Genomic DNA, 20,485 nt, shown 5'->3' with positions numbered 1-20,485 from the left:
ACCCTCCGACACAGCCTCTAAGCCCAGCCTCCAACCCCCAACCCACTACCTCAGTCCACACAATCTATCCAACTAACCCTCAGACACAGCCTCTAAGCCCAGCCTCCAAGCCCCAACCCTCTCTACCTGAGTCCCAACAATAAATCCAACTAACCCTCAGACACAGCCTCTAAGCCCAGCCTCCAAGCCCCAACCCTCTCTACCTGAGTCCCAACAATAAATCCAACTAACCCTCCGACACAGCCTCTAAGCCTAGCCTCCAAGCCCCAACCCACTACCTCAGTCCCAACAATCAATCCAACTAACCCTCCGACACAGCCTCCAAGCCCCAACCGTCTCTACCTCAGTCCACACAATCTATCCAACTAACCCTCTGACACAGCCTCTAAGCCCAGCCTCCAAGCCCCAACCCTCTCTACCTCAGTCCCAGCCGAATGGCTCCAGCCTCACCAACCAGGTGTAACCCACTAACCCAACCTCACTAGCCTCAACAGTATATATGTGTGTTTGCTCATGTGAGTGTGTGAGAGCAACAGCCCATCTGCCCTCTCCCCATCCCTCGTTGCCCCAGGCAGCCATCCAGCCAGGCTGTGTTTGATGTTTGTTGTGGAGCCCTGGTCCTGGCCAACCCTCAGCGCTGGGCAACCAGCCCCAGATTAGTGCATCAGCATGGAGCACAGACGTGGCGCTCCACAGTCAAGATTAGAGACCCATATCTAACATGTAACCCCACTGGACAGCAGCAGCAGCGGTGGAAGGGAACTGAAGGGGGGTGGGGAACTGAAGGGGGTGGGGGAACTGAAGGGGTGTGGGGGGTACTGAAGGGGGTGTGGGGAACTGAAGGGTGGTGGGGGGGAACTGAAGGGGGAGGGGGGTACTGGGGGGTGGGGGGGAACTGGAGGGGGGTGGCTGAAAGTCACTATGCATGAACCCAAGGTCAACAGCTATCAGAAACCCTGCCAAGACTCTCCTTGGGATGTGTGTCAGTGTGTGTGAGTCATACCTCCTCCACACTGTACGTTGCAGTCTTGCCAGGAGCTGTGTGTCCAAAGGTAGAGGTGCTCTGGTGCTCTCTGCTCCTCACTGACATCATCACGTTCAGTTACGTTCAGAGACACTGTGTACTCATAGTGTATCCCGTAGGTCTGGTCATGGAACAACAGCACCTAGGGGAGACGGAGTTACGTTCAGAGACACTGTGTACTCATAGTGTATCCCGTAGGTCTGGTCATGGAACAACAGCACCTAGGGGAGAGGGAGTTATGTTCAGAGACACTGTGTACTCATAGTGTATCCCGTAGGTCTGGTCATGGAACAACAGCACCTAGGGGAGACGGAGTTACGTTCAGAGACACTGTGTACTCATAGTGTATCCCGTAGGTCTGGTCATGGAACAACAGCACCTAGGGGAGACGGAGTTACGTTCAGAGACACTGTGTACTCATAGTGTATCCCGTAGGTCTGGTCATGGAACAACAGCACCTAGGGGAGACGGAGTTACGTTCAGAGACACTGTGTACTCATAGTGTATCCCGTAGGTCTGGTCATGGAACAACAGCAGCTAGGGGAGACGGAGTTACGTTCAGAGACACTGTGTACTCATAGTGTATCCCGTAGGTCTGGTCATGGAACAACAGCACCTAGGGGACACGGAGTTACGTTCAGAGACACTGTGTACTCATAGTGTATCCCGTAGGTCTGGTCATGGAACAACAGCACCTAGGGGACACGGAGTTATGTTCAGAGACACTGTGTACTCATAGTGTATCCCGTAGGTCTGGTCATGGAACAACAGCACCTAGGGGACACGGAGTTACGTTCAGAGACACTGTGTACTCATAGTGTATCCCGTAGGTCTGCTCATGGAACAACAGCACCTAGGGGAAAGGGAGTTACGTTCAGAGACACTGTGTACTCATAGTGTATCCCGTAGGTCTGGTCATGGAACAACAGCACCTAGGGGAGACGGAGTTACGTTCAGAGACACTGTGTACTCATAGTGTATCCCGTAGGTCTGGTCATGGAACAACAGCACCTAGGGGAGACGGAGTTACGTTCAGAGACACTGTGTACTCATAGTGTATCCCGTAGGTCTGGTCATGGAACAACAGCACCTAGGGGAGACGGAGTTACGTTCAGAGACACTGTGTACTCATAGTGTATCCCGTAGGTCTGGTCATGGATCAACAGCACCTAGGGGACACGGAGTTACGTTCAGAGACACTGTGTACTCATAGTGTATCCTGTAGGTCTGGTCATGGAACAACAGCACCTAGGGGACACGGAGTTACGTTCAGAGACACTGTGTACTCATAGTGTATCCCGTAGGTCTGGTCATGGAACAACAGCACCTAGGGGAAAGGGAGTTACGTTCAGAGACACTGTGTACTCATAGTGTATCCCGTAGGTCTGGTCATGGAACAACAGCACCTAGGGGAGACGGAGTTACGTTCAGAGACACTGTGTACTCATAGTGTATCCCGTAGGTCTGGTCATGGAACAACAGCACCTAGGGGACACGGAGTTATGTTCAGAGACACTGTGTACTCATAGTGTATCCCGTAGGTCTGGTCATGGAACAACAGCACCTAGGGGACACGGAGTTACGTTCAGAGACACTGTGTACTCATAGTGTATCCCGTAGGTCTGGTCATGGAACAACAGCACCTAGGGGACACGGAGTTACGTTCAGAGACACTGTGTACTCATAGTGTATCCCGTAGGTCTGGTCATGGAACAACAGCACCTAGGGGAAAGGGAGTTACGTTCAGAGACACTGTGTACTCATAGTGTATCCCGTAGGTCTGGTCATGGAACAACAGCACCTAGGGGAGACGGAGTTACGTTCAGAGACACTGTGTACTCATAGTGTATCCCGTAGGTCTGGTCATGGAACAACAGCACCTAGGGGAGACGGAGTTACGTTCAGAGACACTGTGTACTCATAGTGTATCCCGTAGGTCTGGTCATGGAACAACAGCACCTAGGGGAGACGGAGTTACGTTCAGAGACACTGTGTACTCATAGTGTATCCCGTAGGTCTGGTCATGGAACAACAGCACCTAGGGGACACGGAGTTACGTTCAGAGACACTGTGTACTCATAGTGTATCCCGTAGGTCTGGTCATGGAACAACAGCACCTAGGGGAGACGGAGTTACGTTCAGAGACACTGGCTTGTTATGTTCAGATACAATGTCCCGATAGTGTATACCATAGAGATGGGTTGAGAGACTGGGTCATGCTCAGAGACACAGAGTGAGTGAGTGAGGAGAGAGACATAATATATAGACATCATATGACATTTGAAATGTCTTTATTATTTTGGAACTTTTGTGAGTGTAATGTTTACTGTACATTTCTTTCACTTGCTTTGCCAATGTAAACATGTTTCCCATGCCAATAAAGCCCCTTGAATTGAGAGAGAGGAAGGAAAGAGACTTAGAATAGTTTTCTTTAATGAGCCATCCTCATGAACTTAAAAACACCTTATTACCCCCCCCCCCCCCCCCACGTGAGCCCCCCTCCTAAAACCATAGCACCAAACCTTAGCACAACCACAATAACAGTACAATGCACAATCCAGATCCACATTACAGACGTACATTAACCTGCCCTCTCTAGCAGAACATACAGCCTCCTCCAAGCCCCCACTCATCCTGAAATGCTTTGTAAAGGAAGGAGAGAGAGGTCCACCTCTACAAGGCAGCAATCCCAACTTTTGCCAGGACCCTGAAGGATGTCACCCTCAACCGTAGCCCCAGAACCTCAAACAGGAGCAACAGAGCAACGGACACCCCGCCCAGACCAGCGAGACACCCTCCCAGACCTGCAAGACCCCCTCCCAGGACCTGCACTGAGAGAACCCACGTCAAGAGGACCTACACCCAGACCACAGCATCACCAGCCACAACCCAACCAGCTGAGACCCCGCCAAACAAAGCCTGGCCACACCCTACAGTATATAGGCCCCCCCAGATCAGACCTATGCCCCCCCCACACAGCAAGGACCTCAACATGACTGCCACACATATGCCCAGGCCTTGAGCAGAGCAACAGGCCCAACCCCCACGAATACACCCGCCCAAGCCCCATCTTACGACCTAAGAGGTATTATCAGATGCTCAACATGCTCTGCTCACACCTACTGTAACGGTTCGGGCCTAAACCCATTGAAAGCAACACTAGACACTATGGAACACAAAGCTTTCACTATCTCATCCTGGAATATACAAGGTCTAAGGTTATCTGCCTTTGGCCTAATGCGCAGGAACCTAGACTTCATCAAAGAAATTGGAAATACAGACATTGTCATCCTACAAGAAACATGGTATAGAGGAGACATACCCACTGGTTGCCCTCCAGTTTACAGAGAGCTGGTAGTCCCATCCACCAAACTACCAGGTGTGAAACAGGGAAGAGACTCAGGAGGTATGCTAATTTGGTATAGAGCAGACCTAACCAACTCTATTAAATTAGTCAAAACAAGAACATTTTACATACGGCTATAAATTAATAAGGAAATTATCTCAACACAGAAAAATGTCCTCATGTGTGCTATCTATATCCCCCCAATAGAATCCCCATACTTTAACGATGACAGCTTCTCCATCCTAGAGGGGGAGATCAACTATTTCCAGGCCCAGGGACATGTACTAGTCTGTGGCGACCTAAATGCCAGAACTGGACAAGAACCTGACACCCTCAGCACATAGGGGGACAAAAACCCACCTGGAGCTGATAGTATTTCCTCCCAAATATGCTCCCCTAGACACAACTATGACAAAACAACCAACACAACGGGTTCAACTCCTGCAGCTCTGTAACACACTGGGTCTGTAATATAGTCATTGGTAGGCTTCGTGGTGACTCCTATGGTAGGTACACCTACAGCTCATCCCTTGGCAGTAGTAGTGTAGATTACTTTATTACTGACCTCAACCCAGAGTCTCTCAAAGCGTTCACAGTCAGCCCACTAACATCCCTATCACATCACAGCAAAATCAGTCTACTTGAACAGAGCAATACTCAATCATGAGGCATCAAAGCCAAAGGAAGATTGAAGGAAAGTAGTGTTGAAACCTACCAAAAAACAATTAGGCAACAACAAATTCAATCCCTTTTAGACAACTTCCTGGACAAAACATTTCACTGTAATAGTGAAGGTGTAAACTTGGCAGTAGAAAGCCTAAACAGTATATTTGACCTTTCAGCTTCCCTATCAAATCTCAAAACTTCAAGAAGACAACCTAAGAAAATGAACAACAATAACAAATGGTTTGATGAAGAATGCAAAACCCTAAGAAAGAAATTGAGAAACCTATCTAACCAAAAACATAGAGACCAAGAAAACCTGAGTCTATGCCTTCACTATGGTGAATCACTAAAACAATACAGAAATACACTACGGAAGAAGGAACAGCACATCAGAAATCAGCTTAATTGAAGTAATTGAAGAATCCATAGACTCTAACCACTTCTGGGGAAATTGGAACACACTAACTACACAAACAACAACACAAAGAGTTATCTATACAAAATGGAGATGTATGGATAAACCACTTCTCTAATCTTTTTGGCTCCATAACAAAGAACAAACAGCAAAAACATATACATGATCAATTACAAATCTTAGAATCAGCTATTAAAGACTACCAGAACCCATTGCATTCTCCAATTACATTGAATGAACTACAGGACAATATACAGACAATATACAGACCACAAATTTGAATTGGCTATACTTAAATTCTTTAACATCATCCTCAGCTCTGGCATCTTCCCTAATATTTGGAATAACTACCGTGGGATATGCGTCAACAGCAACCGTGGGAAAATCCTCTGCATTATAATTAACAGCAGACTTGTACATTTCATCAGTGAAAACAACGTACTGAGCAAATGTCAAATTGGCTTTATACCAAATTACCCTACGACAGACCACATATTCACCCTGCACACCCTAATTGACAAACAAACAAAAAACAAAACAAAACAAAGGCAAAGTCTTGTCATGCTTTGTTGATTTCAAAAAAACTTTTGACTCAATTTGGCATGAGGGTCTGCTACAAATTGATGGAAAGCGGTGTTGGGGGAAAAACATAAGACATTATAAAATCCATGCACACAAACAAAAGTGTGCAGTTAAAATTGGCAAAAAACTCAAACATTTCTTCCCACAGGGCCATGGGGCGAGACAGGGATGTAGCTTGAGCCCCACCCTCTTCAAAATATATATTAATGAATTGGCGAGGGCACTAGAACAGTCTGCACAACCCAGCCTCACCCTACTAGAATCTGAAGTCAAATGTTTACTGTTTGCTGATGGTCTGGTGCTTCTGTCCCCAACCAAGGAGGGCCTACAGCAACACCTAGATCTTATGCACAGATTCTGTCAGACCTGGGCACTGACAGTAAATCTCAGTAAGACAAAAATAACGGCGTTCCAAAAAAGGTCCAGTTGCCAGGACCACAAATACAAATTCCATCTAGACACCGTTGCCCTAGAGCACACAAAAAACTATACCTATCTCGGCCTAAACATCAGCACCACAGGTAACTTCCACAAAGCTGTGAACGATCTGAGACAAGGCAAGAAGGGCATTCTATACCATCAAAAGGAACATAACATTTCACATACGATCTGGCAAAAAATATTTGAATCAGTTATAGAACCCATTGCCCTTTATGGTTGTGAGGTCTGGGGTCCACTCACCAACCAAGAATTCACAAAATGGGACAAACACCAAATTGAGCCTCTGCAAGCAGAATTCTGCAAAAACATCCTCTGTGTACGTAAAACACCAAATAATGCATACAGAGAAAAATTAGGCCGATACCCGCTTATTATCAAAATCCAGAAAAGAGCCGTTAAATTCTACAACCACTTACAAGGAAGTGATTCCCAAACATTCCAAAACAAAGCCATTACCTACAGAGAGATTAGTGGCCGACCGAAAATTAAGGAAAGCTTTGACTATGTACAGAATCAGTGAGCATGGCCTAGCAGAGGCCGCCATAGGCAGACCTGGCTCTCAAGAGAAGACAGGCTATGTGCACACTGACAACAAAAATGAGGTGGAAACTGAGCTGCACTTCCTAACCTCCTGCCAAATGTATGACCATATGAGAGACACATACTGTATTTCCCTCAGATGACAGAGACCCACAAAGAATTCCAAAACAAATAAAATTTGATAAACTCTCATATCTATTGGGTGAAATACCACAGTGTGCCATCGCAGCAGCAAGATTTGTGACCTGTTGCCACAAGAAAAGGGCAACCAGTGAAGAACAAACACCATTGTAAATACAATCCATTTATGTTTATTTATCTTCCCTTTTGTACTTTATCTATTTGTACATCATTATAACAGTGTACATAGCCATAATATGACATTTGAAATGTGTCTATTCCTTTAAAACTTGTGAGTGTAAAGTTTATTGTTCATTTTTGATTGATTATTTCACTTTTGTTTATTATCTATTTCACTTGCTTTGGCAATGTAAACACATGTTTCCCATGCCAGTAAAGCCCTTAGAATTGAATCGAGAGAGAGAGAGAGAGAGAGAGAGAGAGAGAGAGATGGAGGAGAGAGGGAGCATTCATTCATTCTCTATAATCCCTGCCAGTGATGTAAAGATGTATGATCCAGTGGAGGCTGCTGAGGGGAGGTCGGCTCATAATAATGGCTGGAACGGCGTGAATGGAATGCCATCAAAACATGTGTTTGGTCTATTCGATACCATTCCACCTATTCCGCTCCAGCCAATGACATGAGCCCATCCTCCCCAATTAAGGTGGCACCAACCTCCTGTGGTATGATCTTAATTTGATCAGGAAATGTAAAACTTGTAGTGCATTTAAGGTTTAAAAGGGCATCTGAAGTTTGAACATTTCCACTTTGATATTTCAGACTTGATTTTCCATTACCAAAAATGTATCAATCCCTACAAATGTTTTTATATAATCCACATAATAACTGACATTTCCTGTTGCTGCAGGATTATTTCCCTACTGTAGCAAACTGGCTCAAATTAAGATACTACATCTGTATCACATGATGCCTCCAGAGGGCCATTTGGGGTGGCAGGTAGCCTAGCCTAGTAGTTAGAGCGTTGGACCAATAACCCAAAAGGTTGCTGGATCAAATCCCCAAACTGACAAGGTAAAAATCTGTCATTCTGCCCCTGAACAAGGCAGTTAACCCACTGTTCCCTGGTAGGCTGTCATTGTAAATAAGAATTTGTTCTTAACTCACTTGCCTAGTTAAATAAAGATTACATTTAAACTAACACCAACTTCCTCCCTTTGAAGCCCAATTTCCATGCTCTTTATCTCTTCCTCTCTCTCTGTCCCTCTCTGATCTCTGTCATGTGGAGTAGACTGAGGAGGGTAAATGCATCAGCTCAACATGCATTTACATGATAGGGATACACACACACACACACACACACACACACACACACACACACACACACACACACACACACTCCTCCCCCCAACACACACACACACACCATCTCTCTCTACATGATAGGTTTACCATGAGGTACAGCGGGGTCTTGGTGGGTCCCTTGGCGGACATTTTCTCCCAGAGTCCTCTCCGGACGTAGCGCACTGTAGTGCCGGCCAGCTGGAACTCTCCAGGAAGCTCGATCTTCCAGTCGCTGTTGATGGACCTCTTGGTAGAGTCTTTCATTGCTGGAACAAGCAGGACGTAGAATTAATTTAAGAGGAAGTTCAGGACAACTTGATGTTAGATGGTTACCTATCACTTGCCCCTATCACTTCCATTGAACGTAAGCATACCACAGTCTCCACCAACATGCCTAGACCTTTATAGCATTGTGTGCTCAAACTGTAAAACAGGTTGTCGGGTTCAATTCCCACTCTGACTGTTCCCCTTAAATCACTACCTTTATTCAAACCCATAATTCAAACCATGTCTCTACCCTAAAATATATATATGTTTAATTTAAAGAGGAGCAAACAAACAACTAACATGTAGCAGGCAGGCAAGGTGAACACACACTTCTCTGAAAATGACTTTTGATGCCCAAATGGGCTGCTTTCCAAATAGCCGACCCCGGTCAGCGCGGTTTTACTTCTCGCCATGCCTGAACCACAGGAAAGCAGCACAGCATCAGAGACCCAGTCGGTTCCAACTAAGAGAGTGTCCCTTGATGTGGAGACTGTGGAGGTTGTGAAGTCCAGCAAACAGACTACCTCACCGCATGTCCACAGTTATCCCCTGTGGACATGCGATGCTTGAATTAAGGTTGTTGGGTAATGCATTAGAAAGAGAGCGAGGGTGGAGAGAGAGAGAGAAAATAATGAGAGAGAAAATAAAGAGAGAGAGAGCGAGACAGAGAGACTGTTGGGGTGTACTGTAAGACATTTCATAAGAATTGAATGTTTTAGCCAGGTTTTTCCAAATGCATGTTGTTTTAATGAGTCTTTTGGAAGGACGACCAGAGAGAGCTCCAGAGAAATAAAAACCACAGTGAATGGACTCTTTCTAAACACGTTGTTTTACTGCATGTCTATGAACCTACAGATTTACATGGAACTGAAAATAATTGAACCACTTTACTATAAAACTGCCAAGGAACATAATATTAACTATATACAAAAAAACAACTTCAGATCTTTCAAAATGTGTTTAACCACATCGTTAAATCAACTTAAATTAAAATGCATTAGAATATTAGCATCACTGTCTCATGGTCATCATTAGAATATTAGCATCACTGTTTCATGGTCATCATTAGAATATTAGCATCACTGTTCCATGGTCATCATCAGAATATTAGCATCACTGTTCCATGGTCATCATTAGAATATTAGCATCACTGTTCCATGGTCATCATCAGAATATTAGCATCACTGTTCCATGGTCATCATTAGAATATTAGCATCACTGTTCCATGGTCATCATCAGAATATTAGCATCACTGTTCCATGGTCATCATTAGAATATTAGCATCACTGTTCCATGGTCATCATCAGAATATTAGCATCACTGTTCCATGGTTATCATCAGAATATTAGCATCCCTGTTCCATGGTCATCATCAGAATATCAGCATCACTGTTCCATGGTCATCATCAGAATATTAGCATCACTGTTCCATGGTCATCATCAGAATATCAGCATCACTGTTCAATGGTCATCATTAGAATATTAGCATCACTGTTCCATGGTCATCATCAGAATATTAGCATCACTGTTCCATGGTCATCATCAGAATATTAGCATCACTGTTCCATGGTCATCATTAGAATATTAGCATCACTGTTCCATGGTCATCATCAGAATATTAGCATCACTGTTCCATGGTCATCACTGTGTTGTTTACTAGCTGTACAGAAACATAAATTCTACACATTGTATTTCACAAGTTTCCCTTAGGTACAGACCGAGGATCAGCTTCTCCTCTCCCAATCTTAAGCTTAACCAGGGTAGAACTGCCGCTTTCAAGCAGCGGGACTCTAACCCGGAAGCTTATAAGAAATCCATCTATGCCCTCCGACGAACCATCCAACCGGGAAAGCGTCAATACAGAACTAAGATCGAATCATACTACACCGGCTCCGACGCTCGTCAGATGTGGCAGGGCTTGCAAACTATTACAAACTACAAAGGGAAGTACAGCTGAGAGCTGCCCAGTGACATGAGCCTACCAGACGAGCTAAATAACTTCAATGCTCGCTTCGAGGCAAGTAGAAACTGAAACATGCATGAGAGCATCAGCTGTTCCGGACGACTGTGTGATCACGCTCTCCGCAGCCGATGTGAGTAAGACCTTTAAACAGGTCAACATTCACAAGGCCGCAGAGCCAGGCGGATTACCAGGACGTGTACTCCGAGCATGCGCTGCCCAACTGGCAAGTGTCTTCACTGACATTTTCAACCTCTCCCTGTCTGAGTCTGTAATACCAACATGTTTCAAGGAGACCACCATAGTCCCTGTGCCCAAGAACACGAAGGTAACCTGCCTAAATGACTACAGACCCGTAGCACTCATGTCTGTAGCCATGAAATGCTTTGAAAGGCCGGTCATGGCTCACATCAACACCATTATCCCAGAAACCCTAGACCCACTCCAATTTGCATACCAGACCAACAGATCCACAGATAATGCAATCTCTATTGCACTCCACACTTCCCTTTCCCACCTGAACAAAAGGAACACCTACGTGAGAATGCTATTCATTGACTACAGCTCAGCGTTCAACACCATAGTGGCCTCAAAGCTCAAAACTAAGCTAAGGACCCTAGGACTAAACACCTCCCTCTGCAACTGGATCCTCGACTTCCTGATGGGCCGCCCCCAGGTGGTAAGGGTAGGTAACAACACATCCGCCACGCTGATCCTCAACACGGTAGCCCCTCAGGGGTGCGTGCTTAGTCCCCTCCTGTAATCCCTTTTCACTCACGACTGCATGGCCAGGCACGACTCCAACACCATCATTAAGTTTGCTGATGACAACAGTTTGCTGATCACCAACAACGATGTGACAGCCTATAGGGAAGAGGTCAGAGACCTGACCGTGTGGTGCAAGGACAACAACCTCTTCCTCAACGTGATCAAGACGAAGGAGATGATTGTGGACTACAGGAAAAGGAGGACAGAGCACGCCCCCATTCTCATCGACGGGGCTGTAGTGGAGCGGGTTGAGAGATTCAAGTTCCTTGGCATCCACATCACCAACAAACATGGTCCAAGCACACCAAGACAGTCGTGAAGACGGCACGACAAAAGCTATTCCCCCTCAGGAAACTGAAAATATTTGGTATGGGGTCTTCAGATCCTCAAAAGGTTTTACAGCTGCACCATCGAGAGCATCCTGAAGGGTTGCATCACTGTCTGGTATGGCAACTGCTCGGCCTCCAACCGCAAGGCACTACAGAGGGTAGTGCGTACGGCCCAGTACATCACCGGGGCCAAGCTTCCTGCCATCCAGGACCTCTATACCAGGCAGTGTCAGAGGAAGGCCCTAAAAATTGTCAAAGACTCCAGCCACACTAGTCATAGACTGTTCTCTCTGCTACCGCACGGCAAGCGGTACCGGAGCGCCAAGTCTAAGTCCAAGAGGCTTCTAAACAGCCTCTACCCCCAAGCCATAAGACTCCTGAACAGCTAATCAAATGGCTACCCAGACTATTTGCATTGCACCGCCCCCTTCTATGCTACTGCTACTCTCTGTTATTATCTATGCATAGTCACTTTAATAACTCTACCTACATCCTAAACTGACTCAAGATCAGCGACTTGGGGAAACTTTACCATATAAAAGGTGGTGGAGACATACCTCACACTGTACAAAAGGAAGTAGTGTTGGAGTGTTTTTTTAGATTACCAGATGTGTTTTCAAAGGGAGTGGCTAGCCTTTCAGTCACTACTCCCTCCCTCCCTCCCTCCCTCCCTCCCTCCCTCCCTCCCTCCCTCCCGTTCCTCCCTACTTCCCTTCCTCTCTTCCCCATCCCTCTCCTCCCTCCATCCCTCAACTCCCTCCTATCACTAGAGAGGATCCCAGCCTGTCCTATCATTACACACAGAACTAGAATTGGATGCCACCGATGTCTCAAGTCCCCAGTGTACCCTTCCTGTTGACAAAGCACTTAACGGTTAGAAAAAATTTTAATAGCTGTTGTCAGAACACTCAAAAGGAAACCACAAGAGCGAAGTGTTCAAACACTTTACAAGCGGCTGACAAATGAGTGTGTTTATGGGCTTTCAAATTTCCCTGCAGAGTTGACAGAGAACAAAACATGCTAGACAGTGCAGAATGTTTTAGCACTGGCTGAAGACTGTATGGGGCAGCCAAACTCAACTGGCAGACGGCGGTCTGGATCCAGACCCAGAGAAGAGTCAATACGGACCGAACAACATAGGATTTACAGTAGTTATATAAAAGTCAATCAATAATTCTTTTAAACAGCTTTCAAATTTTACCCGGGCGCCACGGCCTCTCTAACTCGGCAACCTCTCTTCCTCTCACTCTCTCAAAGCAACCCCCACCTCTACTAGTGCCCCGTCTAATCCAATCGCGTGGTTAAATGCAAGAGCCCATGTCTTACCCAATCACATCAATGTAAATATCCTCCACAACACCTCGGAACAAGCAGGCAGAAAGAAACAGAAATATTTCACTGAGGTTCAAATGTTAATATCACAGATAGAATGAGCTTAATTACCAGTATCTTTGTTAATATGGCTTGTTCCAAAAAATAAAAGTTGATGGCGAGTGGACGGAAAATGCATTCTCCCCACAACCAGAACAAAACAAATGTGCCTGATATGCAGCGAGTCCGTAGCCCTCATGAAAAGTGGCAATGTTAAGCGTCATTACACCAAGCATAGTAATATAGATCAGACTTAAATTAAACAACTCAAATCCCAATATGAGGCAAAAAGTCCATGTCAATTGCCTGAAAGCCCAACAACATGCAACGGAGCGTTCACTGAGGATAGCTTGGGTTTAGGGAAAACACTGACGCTGAGATGGTAAAAGAATGCATGTGTGAAGTTGCTGACACCTTGTTTGCAGGTAAACAATAAAGATTACCGGTACCCCCTGTATATAGCCTCCACACTGACTCGGTACCGGTACCCCCTGTATATAGCCTCCACACTGACTCGGTACCCCCTGTATATAGCCTCCACACTGACTCGGTACCGGTACCCCCTGTATATAGCCTCCACACTGACTCGGTACCCCCTGTATATAGCCTCCACACTGACTCGGTACCGGTACCCCCTGTATATAGCCTCCACACTGACTCAGTACCGGTACCCTCTGTATATAGCCTCCACACTGACTCGGTACCAGTACCCCCTGTATATAGCCTCCACACTGACTCGGTACCGGTACCCCCTGTATATAGCCTCCACACTGACTCGGTACCAGTACCGAGTACCAGTTTGTCAGATTTTATTATGAAACAAAGACGGAATTGTGGGATGAGCTGTTGGGCTTAACAAATCTAGAAGCAGACACACAGGGAGAGGATGTCAAAGGGATGCTGACCAAAAGGGGAGAGATCTGAAGTCAGTGGTCTCCATCACCACAGACGGAGCTCCAGCCATGACAGGAAGAGGAGGGGACTGGTTACACGTTTGAAAGAGGACCACCCTGTCCTGACATCAAATCATCCATCAATCTGTCCTGTGTGCCAGTCTGGTAAAAGAGTATTCTGAGGTCATGACAACGATGATGAAACTGATCAAGAACACTGCCTGCTACGAGGCTTTCTGACAGAGGCTAATGCCAGCTTTGATGACTTACTACTGCACAATGTCAGATGGCTCAGTGAAGGAAGGGTTTTGGAACGATTCTGGGCCATTCAGGAGGAAATCAAAGCTTTCTTATCAGAGCAAAATAGTGACAAGGCAACTCAGTTTCTGATGACGAGAAGAGGGAAACAGCAGCATTTTTGACAGACATGACATCACACCTCAATCAACTGAAAGTTAAGCTGCAGGACAACACAGTGTGACAGACATGACATCACACCTCAATCAACTGAATGTTAAGCTGCAGGACAACACAGTGTGACAGACATGACATCACACCTCAATCAACTGAATGTTAAGCTGCAGGACAACACAGTGTGACAGACATGACATCACACCTCAATCAACTGAATGTTAAGCTGCAGGACAACACAGTGTGTGATATGATAGCAGCAGTCTGGGCTTTCCAGAAGAAATTGGAGCTTTTCAAGAATGATCTCCAGGGAGAACTTGTCCACTTCCCCAATCTTCTGGTGCAAACGCAGGGAGACAAAGATGTTCCCTACCATGTCAATTTCATCCAGAAGCTGATGGAGAACCTAAAAGCTAGCTTTGATTACTTTTTTGTAATTTTATTTAACTCGGCAAGTCAGTTAAGAACAAATTCTCATTTAAAACGACGGCCTACCAAAAGGCAAAAGGCCTCCTGCGGGGACGAGGGCCTGGGATTTCACTGTTGGAAGAGAATTGCTTGCTGGTCATCCAGAACCATCTTAGTCACAAAAAGTTGTCAGAGGAAGCTAAACAGATCTTCAGATGGGTAGATGTTGTCAGAGGAAGCTAAACAGATCTTCAGACGGGTAGATGTTGTCAGAGGAAGCTAAACAGATCTTCAGATGGGTAGATGTTGTCAGAGGAAGCTAAACAGATCTTCAGATGGGTAGATGTTGTCAGAGGAAGCTAAACAGATCTTCAGACGGGTAGATGTTGTCAGAGGAAGCTAAACAGATCTTCAGACGGGTAGATGTTGTCAGAGGAAGCTAAACAGATCTTCAGACGGGTAGATGTTGTCAGAGGAAGCTAAACAGATCTTCAGACGGGTAGAAGTTGCATCACTGCAAATGGAGTTGATTGAGCTGCAAGAAAATGTGGCTTTGTGACCCTGTCTTACTTTCTGGGGAAAGATGGAAAGATGGTGCCTGCAGCTGATGTCCCTGTTCTCAAGAAACTGGCACTAGACATCCTGACCATGTGTGGCTCCACATACAGCTGTGAATCAGCCTTCTCCACAATGAACTTTATTCAAAACAAATATCGCTCCAGGCTCACCAATGGACACCTGCACCAGTGTCTCATGAGTTGCTCTCACAACATTTGTGCCAAAGTTCAAAGCATTTTCAAGAGACAGAAAGTGTCATTTCTCTCATTGATGCAAAGTCCACAGTGACTTATACATTAATATTGCATGACCCACAGTGACTTATACATTAATATTGCATGGCCCACAGTGACTGATACATTAATATTGCATGACCCACAGTGACTTATACATTAATATTGCATGGCCCACAGTGACTTATACATTAATATTGCATGGCCCACAGTGACTGATACATTAATATTGCATGGCCCACAGTGACTTATACATTAATATTGCATGGCCCACAGTGACTTATACATTAATATTGCATGGCCCACAGTGACTTATACATTAATATTGCATGGCCCACAGTGACTTATACATTATTATTGCATGACCCACAGTGACTTATACATTAATATTGCATGGCCCACAGTGACTTATACATTAATATTGCATGGCCCACAGTGACTTATACATTAATATTGCATGGCCCACAGTGACTTATACATTAATATTGCATGACCCACAGTGACTTATACATTAATATTGCATGGCCCACAGTGACTTATACATTAATATTGCATGGCCCACAGTGACTTATACATTAATATTGCATGGCCCACAGTGACTTATACATTAATATTGCATGGCCCACAGTGACTTATACATTAATATTGCATGGCCCACAGTGACTTATACATTAATATTAAATGGCCCACAGTGACTTATACATTAATATTGCATGACCCAGAGTGACTTTCTGTGCTTTCAGATTTTGTTTTTTAACTCTCCTCTGTTCTCCAGAAAACATGCACTTCATTTAATTGAGATATTATTTTATTTTTCATTGCTTTGGCACAAAATGCATTCAATGACTACATCTTACACATTTCATGAATTATTTCCTCACTCAGACACAACAACCACCAAAACTCTATGTACCTACAGGCCAATGTGCACATGTTTACATACTCTTTTCAAAACTGTTAAACTGATGTTCAAAACCTAACATAACACAAAATTGAATAAGACAGCAATTTGCTACATTTCTACAGTAATACCATATTGAAATACGTTCTAAATCTAAAAATGAAATACTATCATAACAATTAGACCAACCACAGCTGATTCCCATTGTAGCTGAACAACTACCCAGGTGTTAGTCTTTCAATGTCATTACCATCTATACAAAAGGGGACATCTTAGGAATAATGCTGTACTGTAATGTAAACATGGACCCAGACAGAGATGGAGAAGTGGCTGAGAGAGGAAGAAGAGTGGCTGGGAGAGGGAAGGAGTACGTATGCGTGGTGGAAGAAGACTGAGAGGAAGATCATGAGCTGTAGTCTCAGATGAGATTAGGGCCACTATAAGTGATCATGTAATAAATCATGTTCTATCAATGAGAGAGGCTGGTCTGAGAGTGCAGCCAAATCTGCAACGCTCAACAGTGGCATCTATTCTGAGAAATGTCTGGCAAAACAGGTAAGATGTGCATTCTGCAAGGGCATCTGACTGAACTGCACATTACAGAAGTAAATTGAGCAAAGCCTCAAAACCCACTTGTGTGTAATTGTTTTTGTATTTCTGCTTATGACCCAACGGTTACCTCCCACAGGCGGGAGAGGTAGGATTTTCACTGCTGTGCAGGAAACTGCAATCGTTGATATGGTCATCAGAAACAATGGCATAAAACTCACAGAGATTCGGGACAGAGTGTTAGCAGACAACATTACATTTGGAAATATTCACAATGTAAGCATAACAACTATTTCTAGAGTTCTGAAACAACATCAAGTCAGAATGAAGCAGTTGTACACTGTCCCCTTTCAGAGGAACTCTGAACGAGTCAAGCAACTCAATATGTCCAGGCAAGATGACTATAAAATACAGAACTGGTTTTGAACAAAACCAAACAGGGCAGAGGCACACAATGGATGTTTTTAGGTATAATGCAAACTACCGTAATAGAATAACTCTTATGATGCCATGCTCTTATGATGCCATGCTCTTATGATGCCATGTGGATTATTTTAGAGAGTCATGGAGATTGAAGCCAGGCAAACACCCCACATATTAATCTTTGTGGATGAGGCTGGTTTCAACCTGGCCAAAACACGGTGGCAAGGAAGGAATGTGATTGGGGAAAGAGCCACAGTGGATGTCCCGGGCCAGAGAGGTGCCAACATCACAATGTATGCAGCAATATCCTCTGATGGATTTCTGTTACACAAACTGATTATTGGGCCATACAACCCCGAGCGCATTTCATTCCTGGATGATCTCTATGGAAGGGCTGATGATCTCTATGGAAGGGCTGATGACCTCTATGGAAGGGCTGATGACCTCTATGGAAGGGCTGATGACCTCTATGGAAGGGCTGATGACCTCTATGGAAGGGCTGATGATCTCTATGGAAGGGCTGATGACCTCTATGGAAGGGCTGATGATCTCTATGGAAGGGCTGATGACCTCTATGGAAGGGTTGATGACCTCTATGGAAGGGCTGATGATCTCTATGGAAGGGCTGATGATCTCTATGGAAGGGCTGATGATCTCTATGGAAGGGCTGATGACCTCTATGGAAGGGCTGATGATCTCTATGGAAGGGCTGATGATCTCTATGGAAGGGCTGATGATCTCTATGGAAGGGCTGATGATCTCTATGGAAGGGCTGATGATCTCTATGGAAGGGCTGATGATCTCTATGGAAGGGTTGATGATCTCTATGGAAGGGCTGATGATCTCTATGGAAGGGCTGATGATCTCTATGGAAGGGTTGATGACCTCTATGGAAGGGCTGATGACCTCTATGGAAGGGCTGATGACCTCTATGGAAGGGCTGATGATCTCTATGGAAGGGTTGATGACCTCTATGGAAGGGCTGATGACCTCTATGGAAGGGCTGATGATCTCTATGGAAGGGCTGATGATCTCTATGGAAGGGCTGATGACCTCTATGGAAGGGCTGATGATCTCTATGGAAGGGCTGATGATCTCTATGGAAGGGCTGATGATCTCTATGGAAGGGTTGATGACCTCTATGGAAGGGCTGATGACCTCTATGGAAGGGCTGATGTGCTCTATGGAAGGGCTGATGATCTCTATGGAAGGGCTGATGACCTCTATGGAAGGGCTGATGATCTCTATGGAAGGGCTGATGACCTCTATGGAAGGGCTGATGACCTCTATGGAAGGGCTGATGATCTCTATGGAAGGGCTGATGATCTCTATGGAAGGGTTGATGACCTCTATGGAAGGGCTGATGACCTCTATGGAAGGGCTGATGATCTCTATGGAAGGGCTGATGATCTCTATGGAAGGGCTGATGATCTGTATGGAAGGGATGATGATCTCTATGGAAGGGTTGATGATCTCTATGGAAGGGCTGATGACCTCTATGGAAGGGCTGATGATCTCTATGGAAGGGCTGATGATCTCTATGGAAGGGTTGATGACCTCTATGGAAGGGCTGATGATCTCTATGGAAGGGCTGATGACCTCTATGGAAGGGCTGATGACCTCTATGGAAGGGCTGATGATCTCTATGGAAGGGCTGATGATCTCTATGGAAGGGCTGATGATCTCTATGGAAGGGCTGATGATCTCTATGGAAGGGCTGATGATCTCTATGGAAGGGCTGATGATCTCTATGGAAGGGCTGATGACCTCTATGGAAGGGCTGATGACCTATATGGAAGGGCTGATGATCTCTATGGAAGGGCTGATGACCTCTATGGAAGGGCTGATGATCTCTATGGAAGGGCTGATGACCTCTATGGAAGGGCTGATGATCTCTATGGAAGGGCTGATGACCTCTATGGAAGGGCTGATGATCTCTATGGAAGGGCTGATGATCTCTATGGAAGGGCTGATGACCTCTATGGAAGGGCTGATGATCTCTATGGAAGGGCTGATGACCTCTATGGAAGGGCTGATGACCTCTATGGAAGGGCTGATGATCTCTATGGAAGGGCTGATGACCTCTATGGAAGGGCTGATGATCTCTATGGAAGGGCTGATGACCTCTATGGAAGGGTTGATGATCTCTATGGAAGGGCTGATGATCTCTATGGAAGGGCTGATGACCTCTATGGAAGGGCTGATGACCTCTATGGAAGGGCTGATGATCTCTATGGAAGGGCTGATGATCTCTATGGAAGGGTTGATGACCTCTATGGAAGGGCTGATGACCTCTATGGAAGGGCTGATGATCTCTATGGAAGGGCTGATGATCTCTATGGAAGGGTTGATGACCTCTATGGAAGGGCTGATGATCTCTATGGAAGGGCTGATGACCTCTATGGAAGGGCTGATGACCTCTATGGAAGGGCTGATGATCTCTATGGAAGGGCTGATGATCTCTATGGAAGGGTTGATGATCTCTATGGAAGGGCTGATGACCTCTATGGAAGGGCTGATGATCTCTATGGAAGGGCTGATGACCTCTATGGAAGGGCTGATGATCTCTATGGAAGGGCTGATGACCTCTATGGAAGGGCTGATGATCTCTATGGAAGGGCTGATGACCTCTATGGAAGGGCTGATGACCTCTATGGAAGGGCTGATGATCTCTATGGAAGGGCTGATGATCTCTATGGAAGGGTTGATGACCTCTATGGAAGGGCTGATGACCTCTATGGAAGGGCTGATGATCTCTATGGAAGGGCTGATGATCTCTATGGAAGGGTTGATGACCTCTATGGAAGGGCTGATGATCTCTATGGAAGGGCTGATGACTCTCTATGGAAGGGCTGATGATCTCTATGGAAGGGTTGATGACCTCTATGGAAGGGCTGATGACCTCTATGGAAGGGCTGATGATCTCTATGGAAGGGCTGATGATCTCTATGGAAGGGTTGATGACCTCTATGGAAGGG

At 45.5% G+C, this 20,485-nt stretch overlaps 1 protein-coding gene across 2 annotated transcripts in view; it reads right to left on the bottom strand.

Moving 5' to 3' along the window:
* The window catches only part of adamts17 (ADAM metallopeptidase with thrombospondin type 1 motif, 17), a 218,506-nt gene that overhangs the window by 23,974 nt on the left and 174,047 nt on the right, over nucleotides 1-20,485 (bottom strand). For both annotated transcript variants that reach the window (XM_071400845.1, XM_071400846.1), the window contains 2 exons: nucleotides 8,546-8,703; nucleotides 1,004-1,166 (listed from right to left, as the gene is read on the bottom strand). In XM_071400845.1, the coding sequence (XP_071256946.1) occupies nucleotides 1,004-1,166; nucleotides 8,546-8,703 (321 nt within the window). The remainder of the gene's footprint in view (nucleotides 1-1,003; nucleotides 1,167-8,545; nucleotides 8,704-20,485) is intronic.

This window comes from Salvelinus alpinus, chromosome 5, assembly GCF_045679555.1.
Source record: "Salvelinus alpinus chromosome 5, SLU_Salpinus.1, whole genome shotgun sequence".
NCBI classification, from domain to species: Eukaryota; Metazoa; Chordata; class Actinopteri; order Salmoniformes; family Salmonidae; genus Salvelinus; species Salvelinus alpinus.
The sequence above is the reverse complement of the archived record's forward strand: the minus strand, read 5'-3'. Positions and strand labels throughout refer to the sequence as shown.